This window comes from Physella acuta, unplaced genomic scaffold, assembly GCF_028476545.2.
Source record: "Physella acuta isolate Inbredline_101_S28 unplaced genomic scaffold, ASM2847654v3 ptg000186l, whole genome shotgun sequence".
NCBI lineage: Eukaryota > Metazoa > Mollusca > Gastropoda > Physidae > Physella > Physella acuta.
In genome coordinates this window covers 1,792,969-1,815,000 of record NW_026731705.1, presented here as the reverse complement: position 1 = coordinate 1,815,000, position 22,032 = coordinate 1,792,969, and the positions used below count along the sequence as shown (strand labels likewise).

At 42.0% G+C, this 22,032-nt stretch overlaps 1 protein-coding gene across 2 annotated transcripts in view; it reads right to left on the bottom strand.

The window, feature by feature from the left end:
• LOC131936738 (histidine decarboxylase) overlaps positions 1 to 20,740 on the bottom strand; it is a 36,310-nt gene extending 15,570 nt beyond the window's left edge. The window contains exons 1-3 of one of the 2 annotated variants that reach the window (XM_059293804.1): positions 20,710 to 20,740; positions 791 to 963; positions 515 to 628 (exon numbers count right to left, since the gene is read on the bottom strand). In XM_059293804.1, the coding sequence (XP_059149787.1) occupies positions 515 to 628; positions 791 to 963; positions 20,710 to 20,725 (303 nt within the window). In that variant the 5' untranslated portion in view covers positions 20,726 to 20,740. Of the gene's footprint in view, positions 1 to 514; positions 629 to 790; positions 964 to 12,718; positions 12,812 to 20,709 lie in introns of those variants that run through there. The other variant, XM_059293803.1, reaches the window with a different exon arrangement.
• Between the last annotated feature and the right edge of the window lie 1,292 nt (positions 20,741 to 22,032).

The window sequence follows — 22,032 nt, the reverse complement described above, 5'->3', positions numbered from 1 at the left end:
CCATCTAAAGCTGACCACATCTAAAGCTGACCACATCTAAAGCTGACCAAATCTACAGCTGACCACATCTAAAGCTGACCACTTACCCATCTAAAGCTGACCACTTACCCATCTAAAGCTGACCACATCTAAAGCTGACCACTTACCCATCTAAAGCTGACGACTTACCCATCTAAAGCTGACCACTTACCCATCTAAAGCTGACCACATCTAAAGCTGACCAAATCTAAAGCTGACCACATCTAAAGCTGACCACTTACCCATCTAAAGCTGACCACATCTAAAGCTGACCACTTAAACATCTAAAGCTGACCACTTACCCATCTAAAGCTGACCACATCTAAAGCTGACCACATCTAAAGCTGACCACATCTAAAGCTGACCACTTAAACATCTAAAGCTGACCACTTACCCATCTAAAGCTGACCACATCTAAAGCTGACCACATCTAAAGCTGACCACATCTAAAGCTGACCACATCTAAAGCTGACCACATCTAAAGCTGACCACTTACCCAAGTGAAACCGAGGCTGCTGATGGCATTAGCCAACATGTCGCCTAGCAGGGAGGGGAATGAGGTCAAGGCGGGGAAATAGGCGTGCATGTAGGGGCTCTGCCAGTGTGTGATCTGTGGAAGTAGGTCAAGTCAAGTACTTGTAGGACAAAGTCAAGTTGTTGTTTGTCAATCAAATCTGTCAATAAATCTGTCAATCAATTCTGTCAATCAAATATTTGGAACCTCTCCGTCCTTCACAGCGCGCTAAAAATAAACCAATGACGCTGGACGTACCCCAGGCATAATGACGCGTTCTATGTCATTAAAGATGTCCTCCCAGCTCTCCGGCAAGTCGGGAGCTGTGTCTGGCACCAGCTGCTGCATGTAGCCCGGCTTGACGTCCGGGAAAACACGACGCTGCCGGATCGTTTGGAGATATTCGCTGATGTAGTCCACAAGCTGCTTGGCTGCATCAGACAGACATTGGTGTTGACAGACAGAAATTGGTGGTGACAGACAGAAATTGGTGGTGACAGACAGAAATTGGTGGTGACAGACAGAAATTGGTGGTGACAGACAGACATTGGTGACAGACAGACATTGGTGGTGACAGAACGACAGACAGAGAGACAGACAAACAGGCAGATGAACCTAGAAACAAAACCACTGTAGATACTAATGACGTCACTATTTAAATAAAATCAATCTATAACACGATGGAGGAGGGGGGGGGGGGGTGGGCGCACTGCAAACAATTGGCCTCCCCTGGGCCAGCTTTAATTGAAGCCCGGCAAATCTCGTGTGCGTTAACAAACAAGGTTAGGCGAGCTACGCTAACCCCGTCTTGCTATTGTTGAGACAGCGCCGAGGGTTGACGGGATCTGGTTGGGGACATTGCTCAAGCAGGGGAACTAACCCAGTCAACATACAGGAAAGGGAAGAAATTAAAGACATTCCTTGATCTACCACTCGAAGCTTCGTGTCAGTCAACGACCGGTTCATTTGTAACACTATTTGTTCTTGCGCTATCTACATACAGCCCCCCCACCCCCGTTCGATCTGCTATAGACCAGAGAAGTGATTTATTTTAGAGGAACGATTGGCTGTACTAAAAATTGAAAAAGTTGTTTTACATTTTCTGCTCAAATTGTCTTATAAACTTCCGAGTTATTTTTGGTAATTTATTCATGAAACTTTTGACGCTTCCAGGCCAAATCCAGTCTCGCTACAAATCAATGGCTCTAATCCAAATGACGTGGTGTGGTGGGCTGGGGATAAGACGACGTTTTTGATTGGTGGCTTTTTGATTGGAGGCCAATCAAAAATTAATTGACATTCGCCTCTTGTTGATCGGGCGTTTTATTTTAGGCTCGTTAAACATCGCATACAACAAAATGTCCAACATACAACAAAATGTCCAGCATACAACAAAATGTCCAACATACAACATGTCCAACACACAACAAAATGTCCAACATACAACAAAATGTCCAACATACAACAAAATGTCGAACATACAACATGTCCAACATACAACAAAATGTCCAACATACAACAAAATGTCCAACTTACAACAAAATGTCCAACATACAACAAAATGTCCAACATACAACAAAATGTCCAACATACAACAAAATGTCCAACATACAACATGTCCAACATACAACAAAATGTCCAACATACAACAAAATATCCACCATACAACAAAATGTCCAACATATAATACAATGTTCAACATACAACAAAATGTCCAACATACAACAAAATGTCCAACATACAACAAAATATCCACCATACAACAAAATGTCCAACATATAATACAATGTTCAACATACAACAAAATGTCCAACATACAACATGTCCAACATACAACAAAATGTCCAACATACAACAAAATATCCACCATACAACAAAATGTCCAACATATAATACAATGTTCAACATACAACAAAATGTCCAACATACAACAAAATGTCCAACATACAACAAAATGTTCAACATACAACAAAATGTCCAACATATAATACAATGTTCAACATACAACAAAATGTCCAACATACAACAAAATGTCCAACATATAATACAATGTCCACCATACAACAAAATGTCCAACATATAATACAATGTCCAACATACAACAAAATGTCACATATAAATAAAAAACCGATAAAAGTCACAGTTTGTGCTAGGAATGAAAACGTCGCAGAAAAAGACACAAACGAAAAACGTAATCGGGAATTTTTTTTAGAAACGATAAACGTTGTCGGAACAGCGTTCCGGACAGCGAATCGTATTGAACTGTTGTAGCGATGTGTTCCGGACAGCGAATCGTAAACTGTCTTTTCACACGTTGATTCCAAGTTTGTATTTTTAAACACGATAAAAACTGAATAGGCTCGTGCTACATAATAATAATAATAACCCTACATCCACCACACACCCACACTACACCCACCACACACCCACACTACACCCACCACACACCCACACTCCACACACACCAACCGCACATCAAATATCAGCAAAACACGTTTCATTTCCTCACTGGCGGAGCCATCAAGATTTGGAGCATTTCACTTAACGACTGACCCCACTCCCCCTCCCCCTCCCAGTGCTATGTTTGTGACAAAGTTGTTCTACTCTAACGATCTGAGGAAAACCTGCCAACCACCCTAAGCAACCCGCCAACCACCCTACGCAAACCGGCAACCACCCTACGCAACCTTTCAACCACCCTACGCAACCTTCCAACCACCCTACACAACCTTCCAACCACCCTACACAACCTTCCAACCACCCTACGCAAACCGGCAACCACCCTACACAACCTTCCAACCACCCTACGCAACCCGCCAACTACCCTACACAACCTTCCAACCACCCTACACAACCTTCCAACCACCCTACACAACCTTCCAACCACCCTACACAACCTTCCAACTACCCTACGCAAACCGGCAACCACCCTACACAACCTTCCAACCACCCTACACAACCTTCCAAGCACCCTACACAACCTTCCAACCACCCTACACAACCTTCCAACCACCATACGCAACCCGCCAACCACCCTACACAACCTTCCAACCACCCTACACAACCTTCCAACCACCCTACACAACCTTCCAACCACCCTACGCAACCCGCTAACCACCCTACACAACCTTCCAACCACCCTACACAACCTTCCAACCACCCTACACAACCTTCCAACCACCCTACGCAACCCGCCAAACCACCCTACACAACCTTCCAACCACCCTACACAACCTTCCAACCACCCTACACAACCTTCCAACCACCCTACACAACCTTCCAACCACCCTACACAACCTTCCAACCACCCTACACAACCTTCCAACCACCCTACACAACCTTCCAACCACCCTACGCAACCCGCTAACCACCCTACACAACCTTCCAACCACCCTACACAACCTTCCAACCACCCTACACAACCTTCCAACCACCCTACGCAACCCGCCAACCACCCTACACAACCTTCCAACTACCCTACACAACCTTCCAACCACCCTACACAACCTTCCAACCACCCTACGCAACCTTCCAACCACCCTACACAACCTTCCAACCACCCTACACAACCTTCCAACCACCCTACACAACCTTCCAACCACCCTACACAACCTTCCAACCACCCTACACAACCTTCCAACCACCCTACACAACCTTCCAACCACCCTACACAACCTTCCAACCACCCTACGCAACCTTCCAACCACCCTACACAACCTTCCAACCACCCTACACAACCTTCCAACTACCCTACGCAAACCGGCAACCACCCTACACAACCTTCCAACCACCCTACACAACCTTCCAAGCACCCTACACAACCTTCCAACCACCCTACACAACCTTCCAACCACCCTACACAACCTTCCAACCACCCTACGCAACCCGCCAACCACCCTACACAACCTTCCAACCACCCTACACAACCTTCCAACCACCCTACACAACCTTCCAACCACCCTACACAACCTTCCAACCACCCTACACAACCTTCCAACCACCCTACACAACCTTCCAACTACCCTACGCAACCCGCCAACCACCCTACACAACCTTCCAACCACCCTACACAACCTTCCAACCACCCTACACAACCTTCCAACCACCCTACGCAACCCGCTAACCACCCTACACAACCTTCCAACCACCCTACACAACCTTCCAACCACCCTACACAACCTTCCAACCACCCTACGCAACCCGCCAACCACCCTACACAACCTTCCAACCACCCTACGCAACCCGCCAAACCACCCTACACAACCTTCCAACCACCCTACACAACCTTCCAACCACCCTACACAACCTTCCAACCACCCTACACAACCTTCCAACCACCCTACACAACCCGCTAAACACCCTACACAACCTTCCAACCACCCTACACAACCTTTCAACCACCCTACGCAACCTTCCAACCACCCTACACAACCTTCCAACCACCCTACACAACCTTCCAACCACCCTACACAACCTTCCAACCACCCTACGCAACCCGCCAACCACCCCACGCAACCCCCCAACCACCCCACGCAACCCCCCAACCACCCCACGCAACCCCCCAACCACCCTACACAACCTTCCAACCACCCTACACAACCCCCCAACCACCCCACGCAACCCCCCAACCACCCTACACAACCCGCTAACCACCCCACGCAACCCGCCAACCAGTACAAACAGGCAGGCACATAACAAAGTGCTAGAGGCTCACTAATCCCAAAGTCTTGAAGACGCGACCTTGAGACTCACCCAACACCTGTACCTACAGATGACCTTGAGACTAACCCAACACCTTGACTTACAGGACAGAGGACCTTGTGACTAACCCAACACCTTGACCTACAGATGACCTTGAGACTCACCCAACACCTGGACCTACATATGACCTTGAGACTAACCCAACACCTTGACTTACAGATGACCTTGATACTCACCCAACACCTGGACCTACATATGACCTTGTGACTAACCCAACACCTTGACCTACAGATGACCTTGAGACTCACCCAACACCTGGACCTACATATGACCTTGAGACTAACCCAACACCTTGACTTACAGATGACCTTGATACTCACCCAACACCTGGACCTACAGATGACCTTGAGACTAACCCAACACCTTGACCTAAAGATGACCTTGAGACTAACCCAACAACAGCTCAGGAATGAGGACCTCGATTAAGTTTTAAAAATATCCAACTATAGGAACATTTTAAAATCTCATGGAGAATTTTAAAAATATCCAACTATAGGAACATTTAAAATCTCATGGAGAATTTTAAAAATATCCAACTATAGGAACATTTTAAAATCTCATGGAGAATTTTAAAAATATCCAACTATAGGAACATTTTAAAATCTCATGGAGAATTTTAAAAATATCCAACTATAGGAACATTTAAAATCTCATGGAGAATTTTAAAAATATCCAACTATAGGAACATTTTAAAATCTCATGGAGAATTTTAAAAATATCCAACTATAGGAACATTTTAAAATCTCATGGAGAATTTTAAAAATATCCAACGATAGGAACATTTTAAAATCTCATGGAGAACTTTTAAAAATATCCAACTATATGAACATTTTAAAATCTCATGGAAAACTTTTAAAAATATCCAACGATAGGAACATTTTAAAATCTCATGGAGAACTTTTAAAAATATCCAACGATAGGAACATTTTAAAATCTCATGGAGAACTTTTAAAAATATCCAACTATAAGAACATTTTAAATCTCATGGAGAATTTTAAAAATATCCAACGATAGGAACATTTTAAAATCTCATGGAGAACTTTTAAAAATATCCAACTATAAGAACATTTTAAATCTCATGGAGAATTTTAAAAATATCCAACGATAGGAACATTTTAAAATCTCATGGAGAACTTTTAAAAATATCCAAGTAATAATGTGTGACGTTATAGTATCCACGATTTAGAGAAGAAAAAAATCTTGCTTTTCATAAACAGCAATTATGTTGCAATTATATTGATTATTTCTTTGTTTGATTTAAACAAAGCAGCATATAAAGAGAAAACAAATTAAAATATTTTGGAAACAATGGGTTAAAAAAAAATGATTTTCAGTTCTCATAGTTTTTTTTTCAGATTCTACGCTTTCAAAACGTTTTCTTTTAGTTTTAGGTGTCCCCTCCCCCCCCCCTTTATACGTGCGGGCTACTTTAGTACACACATACACACATACACATACACACACGCACAGAGACACACAGATACACACAGATACACACACAGACACACACAGACACACACACACAGACACACACAGACACACACACAGACACACACACACAGACACCTTGTCAGGAAGAGGTCCTTAGATTGACCCCAAAGTTTTCGGGACCTGTTCATGAGACGGCCAACAATTTGGAATGAAAAGATCAAACCACTCCAGCAAGAAAGACAACTCACTGGTGCCAATATTGGCCTCGTCTCTCCGTGGGCTTCCAATATTGTCTGCTTCCAAGTTTTGGGCACCAGATCCAGCGCCCTCTTGCGACTAATTTGACAGCTATCACATCGACAAGAAGATAATCGGATACAGCAATAAGATAATCGGATACAACACGACTGCCACGATACCAGCAAAAGGGTTTGATTGAGTGTTTTCTGTCATCGCCTCTTGGCTATTTCTGGTCACCTACTCTCACAATTATTTTTATCACCTATTCTCACAATTATTTTGTCATTTAGCATTCAAAATCTGATAAGAGAAACACATAATATTTATGGTGGAATATCTGCTGGGGTGAGGTCAATTCAAATGGTGAATATATATATATATATATATATATATATATATATATATATATATATAAGTAACGCTTTTGTTTCTAGCAGTCTGCGCCCCCCACTCCTACCCCCCAGTGAACGGGAAAAACGTCAAATTTTTTGCGAGGAAAAAAGTCACAAAAAAGCCTCAAAGGAAAAATTTTTATCGGAAAAAAAGTCACAGAAATAAAGTCACAGAAGAAAAGTCACAGCATTCTTTTGAGGAATATTTTGATTATAATTGTTGAGAGCTGTAAAATTGTAGGTGTTTATTGGCGTGGGTGTTTTTTTGGTGAGGCGTTTTTTACTTTCTCGTATATACGAAGTATAGAGAAAGTCTTGTAATCGTGCAAAAAAAAATCGAGATTTTTACAAATCTCGACGTTTTACATCTCACTGATACGGAAAAACATAATTTTGCAATCTTGTCCGTATGTCTGTGTGTGTGTGTGTGTATGTCCGTGTGTAAACACGATAACTTAAGTACCGTTACAGCTAGGTTGATGAAATTTCACATATAAGTATTTTATCAAAATCGTAGATCCGTATCAACTTTTGAGCGATTTCCGATAACCGGAAGTGGTACTTTTTCTACTTTGAATTTTTCAAAAGCCTATAACTTGAGTACTATTTCAGATAGATAAATGAAAATTGATATGTAAGTAAAAGATCTAATTCTCTACCTTCTGTCAAATTTTGAGTAATTTCCGTTGACTGGAAGTACTTATTTACGCTATTTCCGATTTCTCAAAAAACGCATGTAAATTTATAAAGTACTAATAAGATTGCGCACTATTATGCACATCTTTATTTAGCGTTCACTGGGTGTGCATTTCTTTTTTCTACGAGATTATATTCTATTTTTAAAATTAGAGTAATTAAAATGGATTAAAAATTATGTCTAGAAGTCTATATCCCGAGTTGCCATCCCCCATAGTGTTATATTTGAATATTCGAGAAAGTTTAGGGGAGATCACTCCCGGTTTATTTGTTTTAGTAGCACATTTTTAAACGTATATTTACACTTTAATCAGATCGCCATGAAACTTTGGGAAGTTGTTGAGAATACTTGTAGGGAGATTTCTGCGGAAAAATAAATCAATTTCGCACTGGCGGCGCCCCAGCAGGGTGCAATTTGGCGCACCGGTATCGCTATGGCTCATATGTTTGTTTTAAAATGTGATAAAATAAGGATAAGAAGTAGTATTATAGTCTCTCACTAAACTGAATCAGGCCCGTCTGACCAGGCAGGCTACGATTTGCCTCGGGCTATCCTGGGACTATCTTTTAACCCCACGGCAACGCGCGGGGACGGGCACGCTAGCTATATTATAGCGGCATTACAACCGACACACTTCATACTAAATATATTTACGTTTGCTATAAATATTACTATACATATACAACCTACGCACACTACAATACAGTTAATTAATCTGAGTTCATTTGCACTCGCTGAATATTTAACACATACAAGTATTAACTAAGTATATGCAGATATATGATTGTGACTTTTTTCCTGTGACTTTTTTCCTGTGGTTTTTTTTTCCTCTGACTTTTTTCCTATAATCCCCCCCCCCCCTCCGATCACTGTACTTGGTGTGCTATAAGGTGCACTGTACTTGGTGTGCTATAAGGTGCACTATACTTGGTGTGCTATGAGGCGCACTGTACTTGGTGTGCTATATGGTGCACTGTACTTGGTGTGCTATATGGTGCACTGTACTTGGTGCGCTATATGAGACGTTTATCTATTGATGAGTGAGTGACGTAAGAAAAAAACCCGATTAGAAACGCCTAAAGCGCTCGAGAGCAATAAATTAATTCATCTTGCCATGGCCAGCGTTGACTTGTTTGATTAATTCTAATAACTCTAAGACATCAAGGTACGCTATACATGGGGTCGATAGGTCAAGTTCTAAGGCATCAAGGTACGCTATACATGGGGTCGATAGGTCAAGTTCTAAGGCATCAAGGTACGCTATACATGGGGTCGATAGGTCAAACTCTAAGACATCAAGGTACGCTATACATGGGGTCGATAGGTCAACTCTAAGACATCAAGGTACGCTATACATGGGGTCGATAGGTCAACTCTAAGACATCAAGGTACGCTATACATGGGGTCGATAGGTCAACTCTAAGACATCAAGGTACGCTATACATGGGGTCGATAGGTCAACTCTAAGACATCAAGGTACGCTATACATGGGGTCGATAGGTCAAACTCTAAGACATCAAGGTACGCTATACATGGGGTCGATATGTCAAACTCTAAGACATCAAGGTACGCTATACATTTGGTCGATAGGTCAAACTCTAAGACATCAAGGTACGCTATACATGGGGTCGATAGGTCAAGTTCTAAGGCATCAAGGTACGCTATACATGGGGTCGATAGGTCGAGACGTCAAATGGGATCGTGGGATCATCTGGATTTGACGTCAGAAAAATGCTTGACGTCATATCCCTTTCACCACTGCCCACCCCAACCATAACAGCCCACAGCCACCCCCACCCCTTCTCTTAACTACTTCAGTTGCCACAGTAACATATTTGCATTTGGGGTGGGGGGTGGGTTGGGGGGAAGAGAGGGGAGAGGAAGCCGGGGGGGGGGTGGAATCAACCCGCTTCCCATCCAGTTAAGATCCCAGGGGCGAATAACTCAGCTTATAGCCCAATAAGGGAGGTAATCCAGCTTTATGCCTCGGGTGGTTCACGGCTTTAATTAATTAGCGTGGCGGCAGTGAAAGACGGTGGCCAGGGAAGTTTAGTTCTACCTGTCCAGGCATTTCACGCGACATTTGATGACGTTTTTAGTTGGCAATTTACCGATAACATTTTAAGCACACCTACATAGGTGCCATTCATTTAGTACATGTTTACTTTCATTTAGCTCACTCTTACTGGTAGTGGATGGGGTGGGGTTGAGGAGGAAGGTGGGTGGGGAGAAAGGTGAGTAGGGTGGGGGAGGGTGGGGGAGGAAGGTGGGTGGGTGGGATTAAGACGAGTGGGGTGAAAGGTGGGTTGGATGGGGGTTGATGAGGAAGGTGGGTGGGTGGGGGAGGGTGGGGGAGAAAAGTGGGTGGGGTGGGGGAGGGTGGGGGAGAAAAGTGGGTGGGGTGGGGTGACGGAATCAATGCTAGAACAGTTGCCCTTACAGTGAATTGATACACGGACCCCCCCCCCCCCCCAGAAGATCAGCATTTATTTTGGTAAAAAACATCCACCCCTAGTATCTATGTCATTTATTCATATGGCAGCAGATTTTGTTTATCGCGAGGGAGACACCTTCAGAGTTTTTTTGAAACGTAGGGATTGTTAAATGGGCACCTTAAGAATCTATACTTAAATTAATAAATGGTCATCTAAGATTCTTTATTTAAATTTACAAATGGGCACCATAAGAATCTGTTTTTAAATTAACAAAATGGCCCCTTAAGAATCTTTACTTTAACATAGGCACATTAAGAATCTTTACTTAAATTAACAAATAAGCACCTTGCGAATCTTTACTTAAATTAACAAAAGTGCCCCATAAGAATCTTTACTTAAATTAACAAATGTGCCCCTAAGAGGTTTTACTGAAATATGGGCACCTTGCGAATCTTTACTTAAATTAACAAAAGTGCCCCATAAGAATCTTTACTTAAATTAACAAATGTGCCCCTAAGAGGTTTTACTGAAATATGGGCACCTTGCGAATCTTTACTTAAATTAACAAAAGGGCCCCTTAAAAATCTTTACTTAAATATGGGCACCTTAAAAATCTTTACTTAAATTAACAAATGGGCCCCTTAAGAATCTCTACTTAAATTAACAAATAAGCACTATGCGAATCTTTACTTAAATTAACAAATGGGCTCCTTTAGAATCTTAAATTAAATTAACAAATGGTTCCCTTAAGAATCTTTACTTAAATTAACAAATGGCCCCTAATAATCTTTACTTAAATATGGGCTCCTTAAAAATCTTTACTTAAATTAACAAATGGGCCCCTTAATAATCTTTACTTAAATTAACAAATGGGCCCATTAAGAATCTTTACTTAAATTAACAAATAGGCCCCTTAAGAATCTTTACTTAAATTAACGGTCCTAGGACCTTTGACCACAGGTGCTTTGACCATAGGGGGTTTGACCATAGGGGGTTTGACCACAGCGGAGCTTTGACCATAGGAGCTTTGACCATAGGGGGTTTGACCACAGCGGGGCTTTGACCATAGCGGTGCTTTGACCATAGGGGGTTTGATCATAGGGGGTTTGATCATAGGGGGTTTGACCATAGGGGGTTTGACCACAGGTGTTTTCTCAGCAGAGGGTCTTTGATCACAGGTGGTCTATCAACTGGTGTTTGATCACAAGCGCTGTGTCCGGCTTTGATCATAGGTGTTTTGTCCACATGGGGTCTTTGATCTTAGGTGTTTTGTCCACATATGGTCTTTGATCTCAGGTGGTTTGTCCAATGCTGTCCATATATGGTAAGGATTTATTTTAAAAGTTGCTAAATTATATTTTAAATTTCGACATGATGTAATAATATGGTCAAACAGATGTAATGACATATTTGCGTGCTATAGCACATCTGTCATTTAGTTAACCATTTTATGTATTACATCTTTGACTATATTGTTGGCAAGTTTTGTATCATTTTTTATCCTTTATATATGCTATGTATTTTCAAGTACTTCTACATTATTTATTTGTGAAACTTGTTATATGTCGCATTATTTGTGTTTCCTTTATATTTAAAATAAATCTATGAGGTCTAGCACCAGCCTTTATGTGGAGACTAAAATATAGTTCTTGGCTTTTTAAAATACATGTTAATTTCTATTAACGTACTCTCAGGAAACATGTATAAAATCGTGTTAATTGTATCACACCTATGATCAAAGCCGGACACAGCGCTTGTGATGAAACACCCGTTGATAGACCACCTGTGATCAAAGACCCTCTGCTGAGAAAACACCTGTGGTCAAACCCCCTATGGTCAAACCCCCTATGATCAAACCACCTATGGTCAAAGCACCGCTGTGGTCAAACCCCCTATGGTCAAAGCCCCTATGGTCAAAGCTCCGCTGTGGTCAAACCCCCTATGGCCAAACCCCCTATGGTCAAAGCACCTGTGGTCAAAGGTCCGCGCACCAAATTAACAAATAAGCATCTTAAGAATCTTTACTTAAATGTACAAATGGGCACATTAAGAATCTTTACTTAAATTAAAAAATGGGCCCCTTAAGAATCTTCACTTAAATTAAAAAATGGACACCTTAAGAATCTTTACTTAACACTTTGAACGCCTGTATTTAATTAATGAACAATTTAACCAAACATGCACCTGCGTGATGATCACGTCAAGATCACGTGCCCATCACGTGACTTACCTCTGGTCCTGTACTGGTCGCCTGTCATGCCACCAGGAGGGCAGATGTTTTCCTCTGGCACTTGTGCCATCTGTGGGCAGAGATGATTGTCTCGAACTTCGAACTGGTACAAACAGCAACAGTTGCCTCGGGTTTCGAACAAGTATCAAAAGCCAGAGTCACTTCAATCAGCCACAACTAGTACCTTGGGTGTTGAACCTGTCACCTTTGTGTCACTTCTATGTCACCTGTATGTCACCTCTGTGTCAACTCTATGTCACCTCTATGTCACCTGTATGGCACCTGTATGTCACCTCTGTGTCACCTCTATGTCACCTTTGTGTCACCTCTATGTCACCTCTATGTCACCTGGATGTCACCTCTATTTTTCTCCTGGATGTCACCTCTATGTCACCTGAGAGTAAAAAACACAATGTAAGTAAAACAAGCGCTTGAAATTTTGTTTATGCTCATCAATATCCTCCAAATTTGGTTTTAGATTTACTGAAAATAAAAACAATTTCAGTTTTAAAGCCGAATTGAAATTTGAATTCAATTATTATAATCTATGGACACGAGTATTCGCGAAACAATTATCACAAACTACACTCACGATAAATAAAAATCATAACAAAACTATACTTGTAAGAAAAAATATTTCCAAAATTGGAATAAAATTTCTATTTGACGCCTCTAGACCTTGGCGGGCAGCAGAGGAACTGGAGGGAGGGAGAGGCGGAGGGAGAGGTGGTGGGGCTGGGCGGTGGGGCTGGCACTGATCGTCATACTCACACGGGGACGGTGCTGGTAGGCGGAGTCTAACTGTGACAGGCAGATGTGTGGGAGTGGTGTGGGGTGGGGGGGGGGTAAAGGTGTGGAAGTATGTGTGGGGGTGGTGTGGGGTGGGGGTAAAGGTGTGGAAGTATGTGTGTGGGTGGGGGGTAAAGGTTTGGAAGTATGTGTGTGTGTGGGGGGGGGGGGGTAAAAAGGTGTGGAAGTATGTGTGGGAGTGGTGAGGGGTGGGGGGGGGGGGGGGTAAAGGTGTGGAAGTATGTGTGTGGGTGGGGGAAAAGGTGTGGAAGTATGTGGGGTTGTGGTGGGGTGGGGGGAAAGGTGTTGAAGTATGTGTGTGGGAGGGGGGGGGGGTAACAAGGTGTGGGGACTATAACAGTTGGTGGTTACACACTGTCAGTTGTCTGGTAATCGTAGACTTGAGTCACGAGACGTGAGTCACGAGACTTGAGTCACGAGACTTGAGCCACGAGACTTGAGTCACGAGACTTAACACGAGACTTGAGTCACGAGACTTGAGTCACGAGACTTGAGTCACGAGACTTGAGTCGCGAGACTTGAGTCACGAGACAACACGAGACTTGAGTTACGAGACTTGAGTCACGAGACTTGAGTCACGAGACTTGAGTCACGAGACTTGAGTCACGAGACTTGAGTCACGAGACAACACGAGACTTGAGTCACGAGACTTGAGTCACGAGACTTGAGCCACGAGACTTGAGCCACGAGACTTGAGTTACGAGACTTAAGTCACGAGACTTGAGCCACGAGACTTGAGTCACGAGACTTGAGTCACGAGACTTAAGTCACGAGACTTGAGCCACGAGACTTGAGTCACGAGACAACACGAGACTTGAGTTACGAGACTTGAGTCACGAGACTTGAGTCACGAGACTTGAGTCACGAGACTTGAGTCACGAGACTTGAGTCACGAGACAACACGAGACTTGAGTCACGAGACTTGAGTCACGAGACTTGAGCCACGAGACTTGAGCCACGAGACTTGAGTTACGAGACTTAAGTCACGAGACTTGAGCCACGAGACTTGAGTCACGAGACTTGAGTCACGAGACTTAAGTCACGAGACTTGAGCCACGAGACTTGAGTCACGAGACAACACGAGACTTGAGCCACGAGACTTGAGCCACGAGACTTGAGTCACGAGACTTGAGTCACGAGACTTGAGTCACGAGACTTGAGCCACGAGACTTGAGTCACGAGACTTGAGTCACGAGACTTGAGCCACGAGACTTGAGTCACGAGACAACACGAGACTTGAGTCACGAGACTTGAGTCACGAGACTTGAGCCACGAGACTTGAGCCACGAGACTTGAGTTACGAGACTTGAGCCACGAGACTTGAGTTACGAGACAACACGAGACGAGTCACGAGACTTGAGTCACGAGACTTGAGCCACGAGACTTGAGCCACAAGACTTGAGTCACGAGACTTGAGCCACGAGACTTGAGCCACGAGACTTGAGTTACGAGACAACACGAGACTTGAGTCACGAGACTTGAGCCACGAGACTTGAGCCACGAGACTTGAGTCACGAGACTTGAGTCACGAGACTTGAGCCACGAGACTTGAGTCACGAGACTTGAGCCACGAGACTTGAGTCACGAGACTTGAGTCACGAGACTTGAGCCACGAGACTTGAGCCACGAGACTTGAGTCACGAGACTTAACACGGGACTTGAGTCACGAGACTTGAGCCACGAGACTTGAGCCACGAGACTTGAGTCACGAGACTTGAGTCACGAGACTTGAGTCACGAGACTTGAGCCACGAGACGTGAGTCACGAGACTTGAGTCACGAGACTTGAGCCACGAGACTTGAGTCACGAGACTTGAGCCACGAGACTTGAGCCACGAGACGTGAGTCACGAGACTTGAGCCACGAGACTTGAGCCACGAGACTTGAGCCACGAGACTTGAGCCACGAGACTTGAGCCACGAGACTTGAGCCACGAGACTTGAGTCACGAGACATGAGCCACGAGACGTGAGTCACGAGACTTGAGTCACGAGACTTGAGCCACGAGACTTGAGTCACGAGACTTGAGCCACGAGACTTGAGTCAGTGCTAAATATACACAGTGAGTAGTGGCCCTTAGGCCATTGGGAAACTTACCCGAGCCTGTGCTAGATAGAGCTTTTGATTGTGACTCTTGATAGTGACACTTGATAGTGACACTTGATAGTGACACTTGATAGTGGCTCTTGATAGTGACTCTTGAATCATAGAGTAGTAACTGCAGTCAATCCCCTTTACAGAACGTATACATGGGTGACGTCACTACCTCCAGGCTATGGTGATATATGTAAAAATTCTTTCTATAAAGGCATACTTATAAGCAAAATACATCTAGATAAGAACCTGTTAAAATAAACACCACACAAGTAGAGGAAGTAATAGACTTTAAGAATGCTGGGAAGTTATGTCTTTAGCGTCTTACTGTATGGTAGTGAATGCTGGGACAACCGCTACCAGCAGATCACTGTACAAACAAAGTGCTTGCAAAGGATAAAAGGCGAGCATTGGCCTAACACCGTCTCAAGTGATAGACTACTAAAAGCGATGGTATTAGAAGCAGTTTTCGTGCTAATCGAAAAAAAAAAGCTGACGCTGGATGGGGCACATCCTAAGAATGAATCCAGATGGTATAGCAGGAATGGCGCTAAACTGGACGCCTCAGGGAGAAAGCAGGGAAGGCAGGGAAGGCAAGTGAGACGTGGAGGCGCACAAGAGGGAAGCAGCTGGCAGAGGCAGGACTGTCATGGGGGACTGCCAGAAAGCAGAGGCAGGACTGTCATGGGGGACTGCCAGGAAAATTGCCGGTGACCGACAAAAGTGGAGGATGCTTTCTATGGCGGCCCATGTGTCTTGGGCACAAAAAGGGAAAGATAACGAGATGGTGCAACCATTGTAAGCTAGCGCCCACAGCCAACATCAGATAGCTTTCACAGCCAACAACAGCTGACATCAACAGCGAACAACAGCTAGCGTCCACAGCCAACAACAGCTAATGTCCACAGCCAAAAATAGCTAGGCTAACGTCTATTCAAGCTATTCGTGATAGAAATAACAAACGGGTTATTTTACCCGTTTGAGTCATGTATCGACCTTTTTGATTGGCTGAGAAAATTATGTCCGTGACTGCTGTCCCCTGCTAGCGAATCAGCGACCAGTCCCAAGAAGCGCGGCGCACGAACTGTCGGGTCAAATCGTTACACGGAATTTTATCTCGTCTGCAAACTTTTCCCGGGGAAGTTTTGATATAGCCCATTTGTTCATTTCTGGGGCTAAATTAAGGTGATCTCAAATGAGTAGGGCATAATGGTCTGTAGAAAATAAATGTGTTGATGGTACTAGTAAGTATAAAGACGACCAAAACTTTTAGTCACGTGACAATAACCAGGATCACGTGATCATAAAGTGTGAGCATGTTATGCGCCATATGGCTAGTTGATGGCGGTTTCAGATTTCTTTTAATGCTTAAATCTCTCATTCCCTTTAATTGACACTGGTTACACTATTGACTCAACAGCTTGAAAACTAAGTTCACTAAACATAATTTCAATGCTGCATCATCATTTATTTCTACATTTGTCTACTTCATCGTTTATTTGTACTTTTGTCTACTTTATCATTTATTTGTACTTTTGTCTACTTTATCATTTATTTGTACTTTTGTCTACTTTATCATTTATTTGTACTTTTGTCTACTTTATCATTTATTTGTACTTTTGTCTACTTTATCATTTATTTGTACTTTTGTCTACTTTATCATTTATTTGTACTTTTGTCTACTTTATCATTTATTTGTACTTTTGTCTACTTTATCATTTATTTGTACTTTCGTTTAGTTTTCGTAACTGCTTCTCTTTTCATTGAGCTCTGCCTTATTCGCCTCGTTGTACTCACTTTCACGTGCAGGCAGATTAAAACAAAAACTTTAGACATGTTTTGTTTCTTTCTCCCCCTCACAACGGTGTGGTAATGAGTTAGACAACTCTCATCAGAACGGTGTGGTAATGAATTAGACAACTCTCATTAAACAGTTGCCATACACGGTCAATTGCTACTTTTTTTTTTCATGAACTGTGAAACCAGCAGACCCAGTTCTTCACACCTCAAATTTCGCTCAACTGCTCGAATCTAAGAAAATCTCGTGTGTTGGGTCACTCGTAGGTCGAGATACCAATATATATATATACATACATACATACATACATACATACATACATACATACATACATACATACATACATACATACATACATACATACATACATACATACATACATACATACACACATACATATATATATATATGTATGTATGTATGTATATATATATATATATATATATATATATATATATATATATATATATATATATATATATATATATATATATATATACATATATACTAGCCGTCCCGGCCAGGCCCTGCTCTGGCTTCTGTGAAAAACCTTTCCGTTAAAGACCATTACCTGTGTGTTTAGTAATCATCATAAACCCGGCATTGCCCACCCAAACCACAACCAACCAAAACCAAAACAACAAAACGCAATCATAACGCTAACACAATTACAAATACAAACGAAAACAAAAACCTAACAACAAATCCAACCACAACCACAAACACCAATACGAACACAAAGAAAAAAAACGAAAAAGCAAACGAAAACAAACCAAATCCAAACGCAAAACCAACCACAAACCCAAAGAAAAAAAACACAAACGAAAAAGCAAACGAAAACAAACCAAATCCAAACGCAAAACCAACCACAAACCCAAAGAAAAAAACACAAACGAAAAAGCAAACGAAAACAAACCAAATCCAAACGCAAAACCAACCACAAACCCAAAGAAAAAAACACAAACGAAAAAGCAAACGAAAACAAACCAAATCCAAACGCAAAACCAACCACAAACACAAATACAAACACAAACCCAAAGAAAAAAACACAAGCGAAAACGAAAAAAGAAAGAACAAAAACAAACCAAATCAAAACGCAACCACTATCGCAAACCCAACATAAACACAAAGAAAACACTAACGCGAACATAAACGCAAAGTGCTCACAGTCTAGCCCGGGGCGGAATCGCCTGTTTCAGCTTAACAAACGACTATAGTACCCCAACTTATTCATAGTCTTTTGCACTCACTTAAACGAACGTAGGCGCCAAACCGAACACGGGAGGCCCGGGGCCACAAACAGAGTTTCTTCCAGGCATCTCTTCGGGGGGGGGGGGGGGGGCGAAGCCCCCCCGAAATTTTTTTACCGCCCCCCCCCCCCCCCGAACGAAATGAAATTTGTATCATTTATATAGAAAATATATACTTTTAACAGTGTCCGCCCCCCGAAGAAAGTTTACCGCCCCCCCGAAGATTTCAAGTGCCCCCCCGGAGAAAAAAGTCTGGAAGAAACACTGGCCACAAATAGCACCCTGTCTGGGCGCCAGAGGACGCACCCTGACGTAACCGCCTGATTTAACTTAGTAAACGACTATAGTACATAACTTATTCATAGTATTTTGAACTCACTTACGCAAACGTATGTACCATAGCGTACACGGGAAGGCCCGGGGTGCCAAATAGCACCCTGTCGGGGTGCCGGAGGACGCCCGGATTTGATTCACTTAAAGACTATAGTAACCTTTCTTATCCATAGTCTATCGCACTGTTTAAAACAAAATTATGCAGCATAGCGCTCACATGATAGCCCAGGGTGCCAAATCGAAACGTGCAGGGGCGCCGGCGGACGCACCTGTTTCAATTTAGTGAACAAAATGATAATACTCCAAGCTTATCCGTAAATGGAAAGAAATATACATATAGGATTTGTAGGACCTGGCTTATTAAATGTTATTGATTTAAAAAAATAATTATTGAACAGTATGTTTAGTGTATAGAATAAATAAAAAATTCATAAAAAACGTTTTAATAACAAGCTTTTATGTAATGATGCACTAAAAAGTAGAAAATAAATTATAGACTACTATTTAAATTACTATAAAGAAAAGCGTGGGTCACTTTAGTACCGATTGGATACCTTTACTAATATTTGAGAAGAGACCCACGCTTTTCTTTATAGTAATTTAAATAGTAGTCTATAATTTATTTTCTACTTTTTAGTGCATCATTACATAAAAGCTTGTTATTAAAACGTTTTTTATGAATTTTTTTTTCAGTACTTTACATGTTTTATTTACAATAGAGTTACATGACTAAAAACCATTGCGCGCCTACTGAACATCACGTTCAGTAGGCGCGCAATGGTTTTTGAACGCAGCCATTACGTGATGGCGCAGCTATTGAAGGTCATGACGCGTGTGGTGTGGTTGGCTAGACATGCCTACTAATTCGGTCCAAATTTTAATTAATTCATAAAAAATTAATTAGGCATCCAATTCAGTCAAATTTAGTTTCAGATTGCATTGTCTTCATGTCTTGACCCACGTGCCAACTGTGAATCGTATCGGTCAAGTAGAACTGTCCGAATTTTCACTCCTGCGTTTCCGTCTAGACTGACGACTGACGACAGAGGAAGTGAGTTAAATAAAAGCTTGTAAAAAGGCAGTATTAAAAATACCAACGACATTGCACTTAATCAATCCCCGCTAATTATGTAATTATTTTTTTTCTTAACACCAAAACAAAGTAATAAAAAGTAAATTCTTTCTTCCCCCGATTTAATGATTTTTTTTTAAAGGGAAGTAACTGTGTAGTCAATACATTTCAGACACAATTTTAGAAATTTTATAAACGTTGATACACTTTTAAAATTTTTTATGTAATGTTCACAATTGAAAATTATTATTCTAAGTAGGCCTATATAACATGAAACATTTCTTAAAGACTTTCCATAGTAATTTTTTAACTCATAAATTTAGACTATGAGTACTATAATAATCTAATACTTAAATCCATTGAAGTATCCACGACAAATTTAATTTTACAAACAAATATATTACATTCAGAATTGAGCTTTATATATATATATATATATATATATATATATATATATATATATATATATATATATATATATATATATATATATATATATATATATATATATATATATATGATTTTAAAATGCCCTATGTACTGCAGAGGAAAACTAAGGAAACTACCAACTAGGTACTGTCAACAACAAGATCTATATTTCAGTGACCCATTGAATGTTGTAAAAATACAACTCACCACAAGTAAGCTTCATCCAGGCATCAGTAGAAAAATAAAGTACCCTTCTTGCACACGGTTAGTCCAGTTGAGTGTCTTTACCTTTTCTGTTTATTCCATACCTGCTGGAACTGGGTCATATATTTCCCCACTACGGTACCATAACCTCAGGTGTAACCTTTGCTTGGTGTGTCGGCTGAACTTTAGGTACCAAGGGATGCATGTTTTCTGCTCACCTCTGTGTGCCTGTACTGTGACGTATGCTCACTACTTACGTAGAAGATTGACACAAAGCGCCCCAGCGCCCCATCTACGCTTGTATCTGGTGTTTTAGTTGAATTAGGTTCGCCATACAACAATATCGTGTAGTTTGGAAGTTGAAGAAAATAACAAATAAACACATTAAGGATCAGTACCCCAGCAATACCTGGATTAGAGTTTTCACAGATGGCTCAGCTGAAGATGCCACAAAAAATGGCGGGGCTGGCATCCTTATTGAATGGCCAAGCGGAGAAAGCCTGGAAAAGGCAATAGCCACAGGCAGCCTATCCGACAATTTTAGGGCAGAAAAAGAAGCTTTAGAACACGCAGCAAACCTCCTGTCAGAACACCCTGAATCACCGAATAGTCAGATTGTATTTCTTACAGATGCCAAATCAGTCCTGCAATCCCTACAAAATCCAGAGTCCTATATTCAAACACTTATGACAGCACTAGAGAGGCTAAAAAATACCTGCAGCAGAATTGTGCTGCAGTGGATCCCGGGCCACTGCCAGATCCGGGGTAACGAGATCGCAGACCAGCTGGCAAAAATTGGGGGAAAGAAACCACAACCGGAAATTTCGCTACACCCAAAAGAAATAAAAAGAATAATAAAAAACAAACAAACGCAAATGTGGTCTGTCACACACCCTCACTACATTAAAGACGACGGCTATTACAATTTAACACGAAAACAACAATACATAATCTTTCGACTTTTTTTTGGAACAGGCCACAACAGACTAAATCAACACATGCACAGAAAACTGAAGGTTGGGTGTAGCGAAATGTGCCCTTGTGGCAAGGCCCCGGAAAACACGGAGCACGTACTCCAGGAATGTACTCTGTATGGCCAGGCAAGAGTCAGACACTGGCCCCAGCCCACCCCACTCAGGGAAAAATTATATGTGACACCTGACAAACTGGAGACCACAGTCCGGTTTGTCCACGAAGTTGGACTTGTTGTCTGAATCCTCCACCATATTAAAAAATTAAGAACGAAGAAGAAGAAAGAAGAAGGAAGTTGAAGACTTTAGGGCGCCATACAACGTTATCGTGTATGTTGGATTGTTAAGGTTTTAG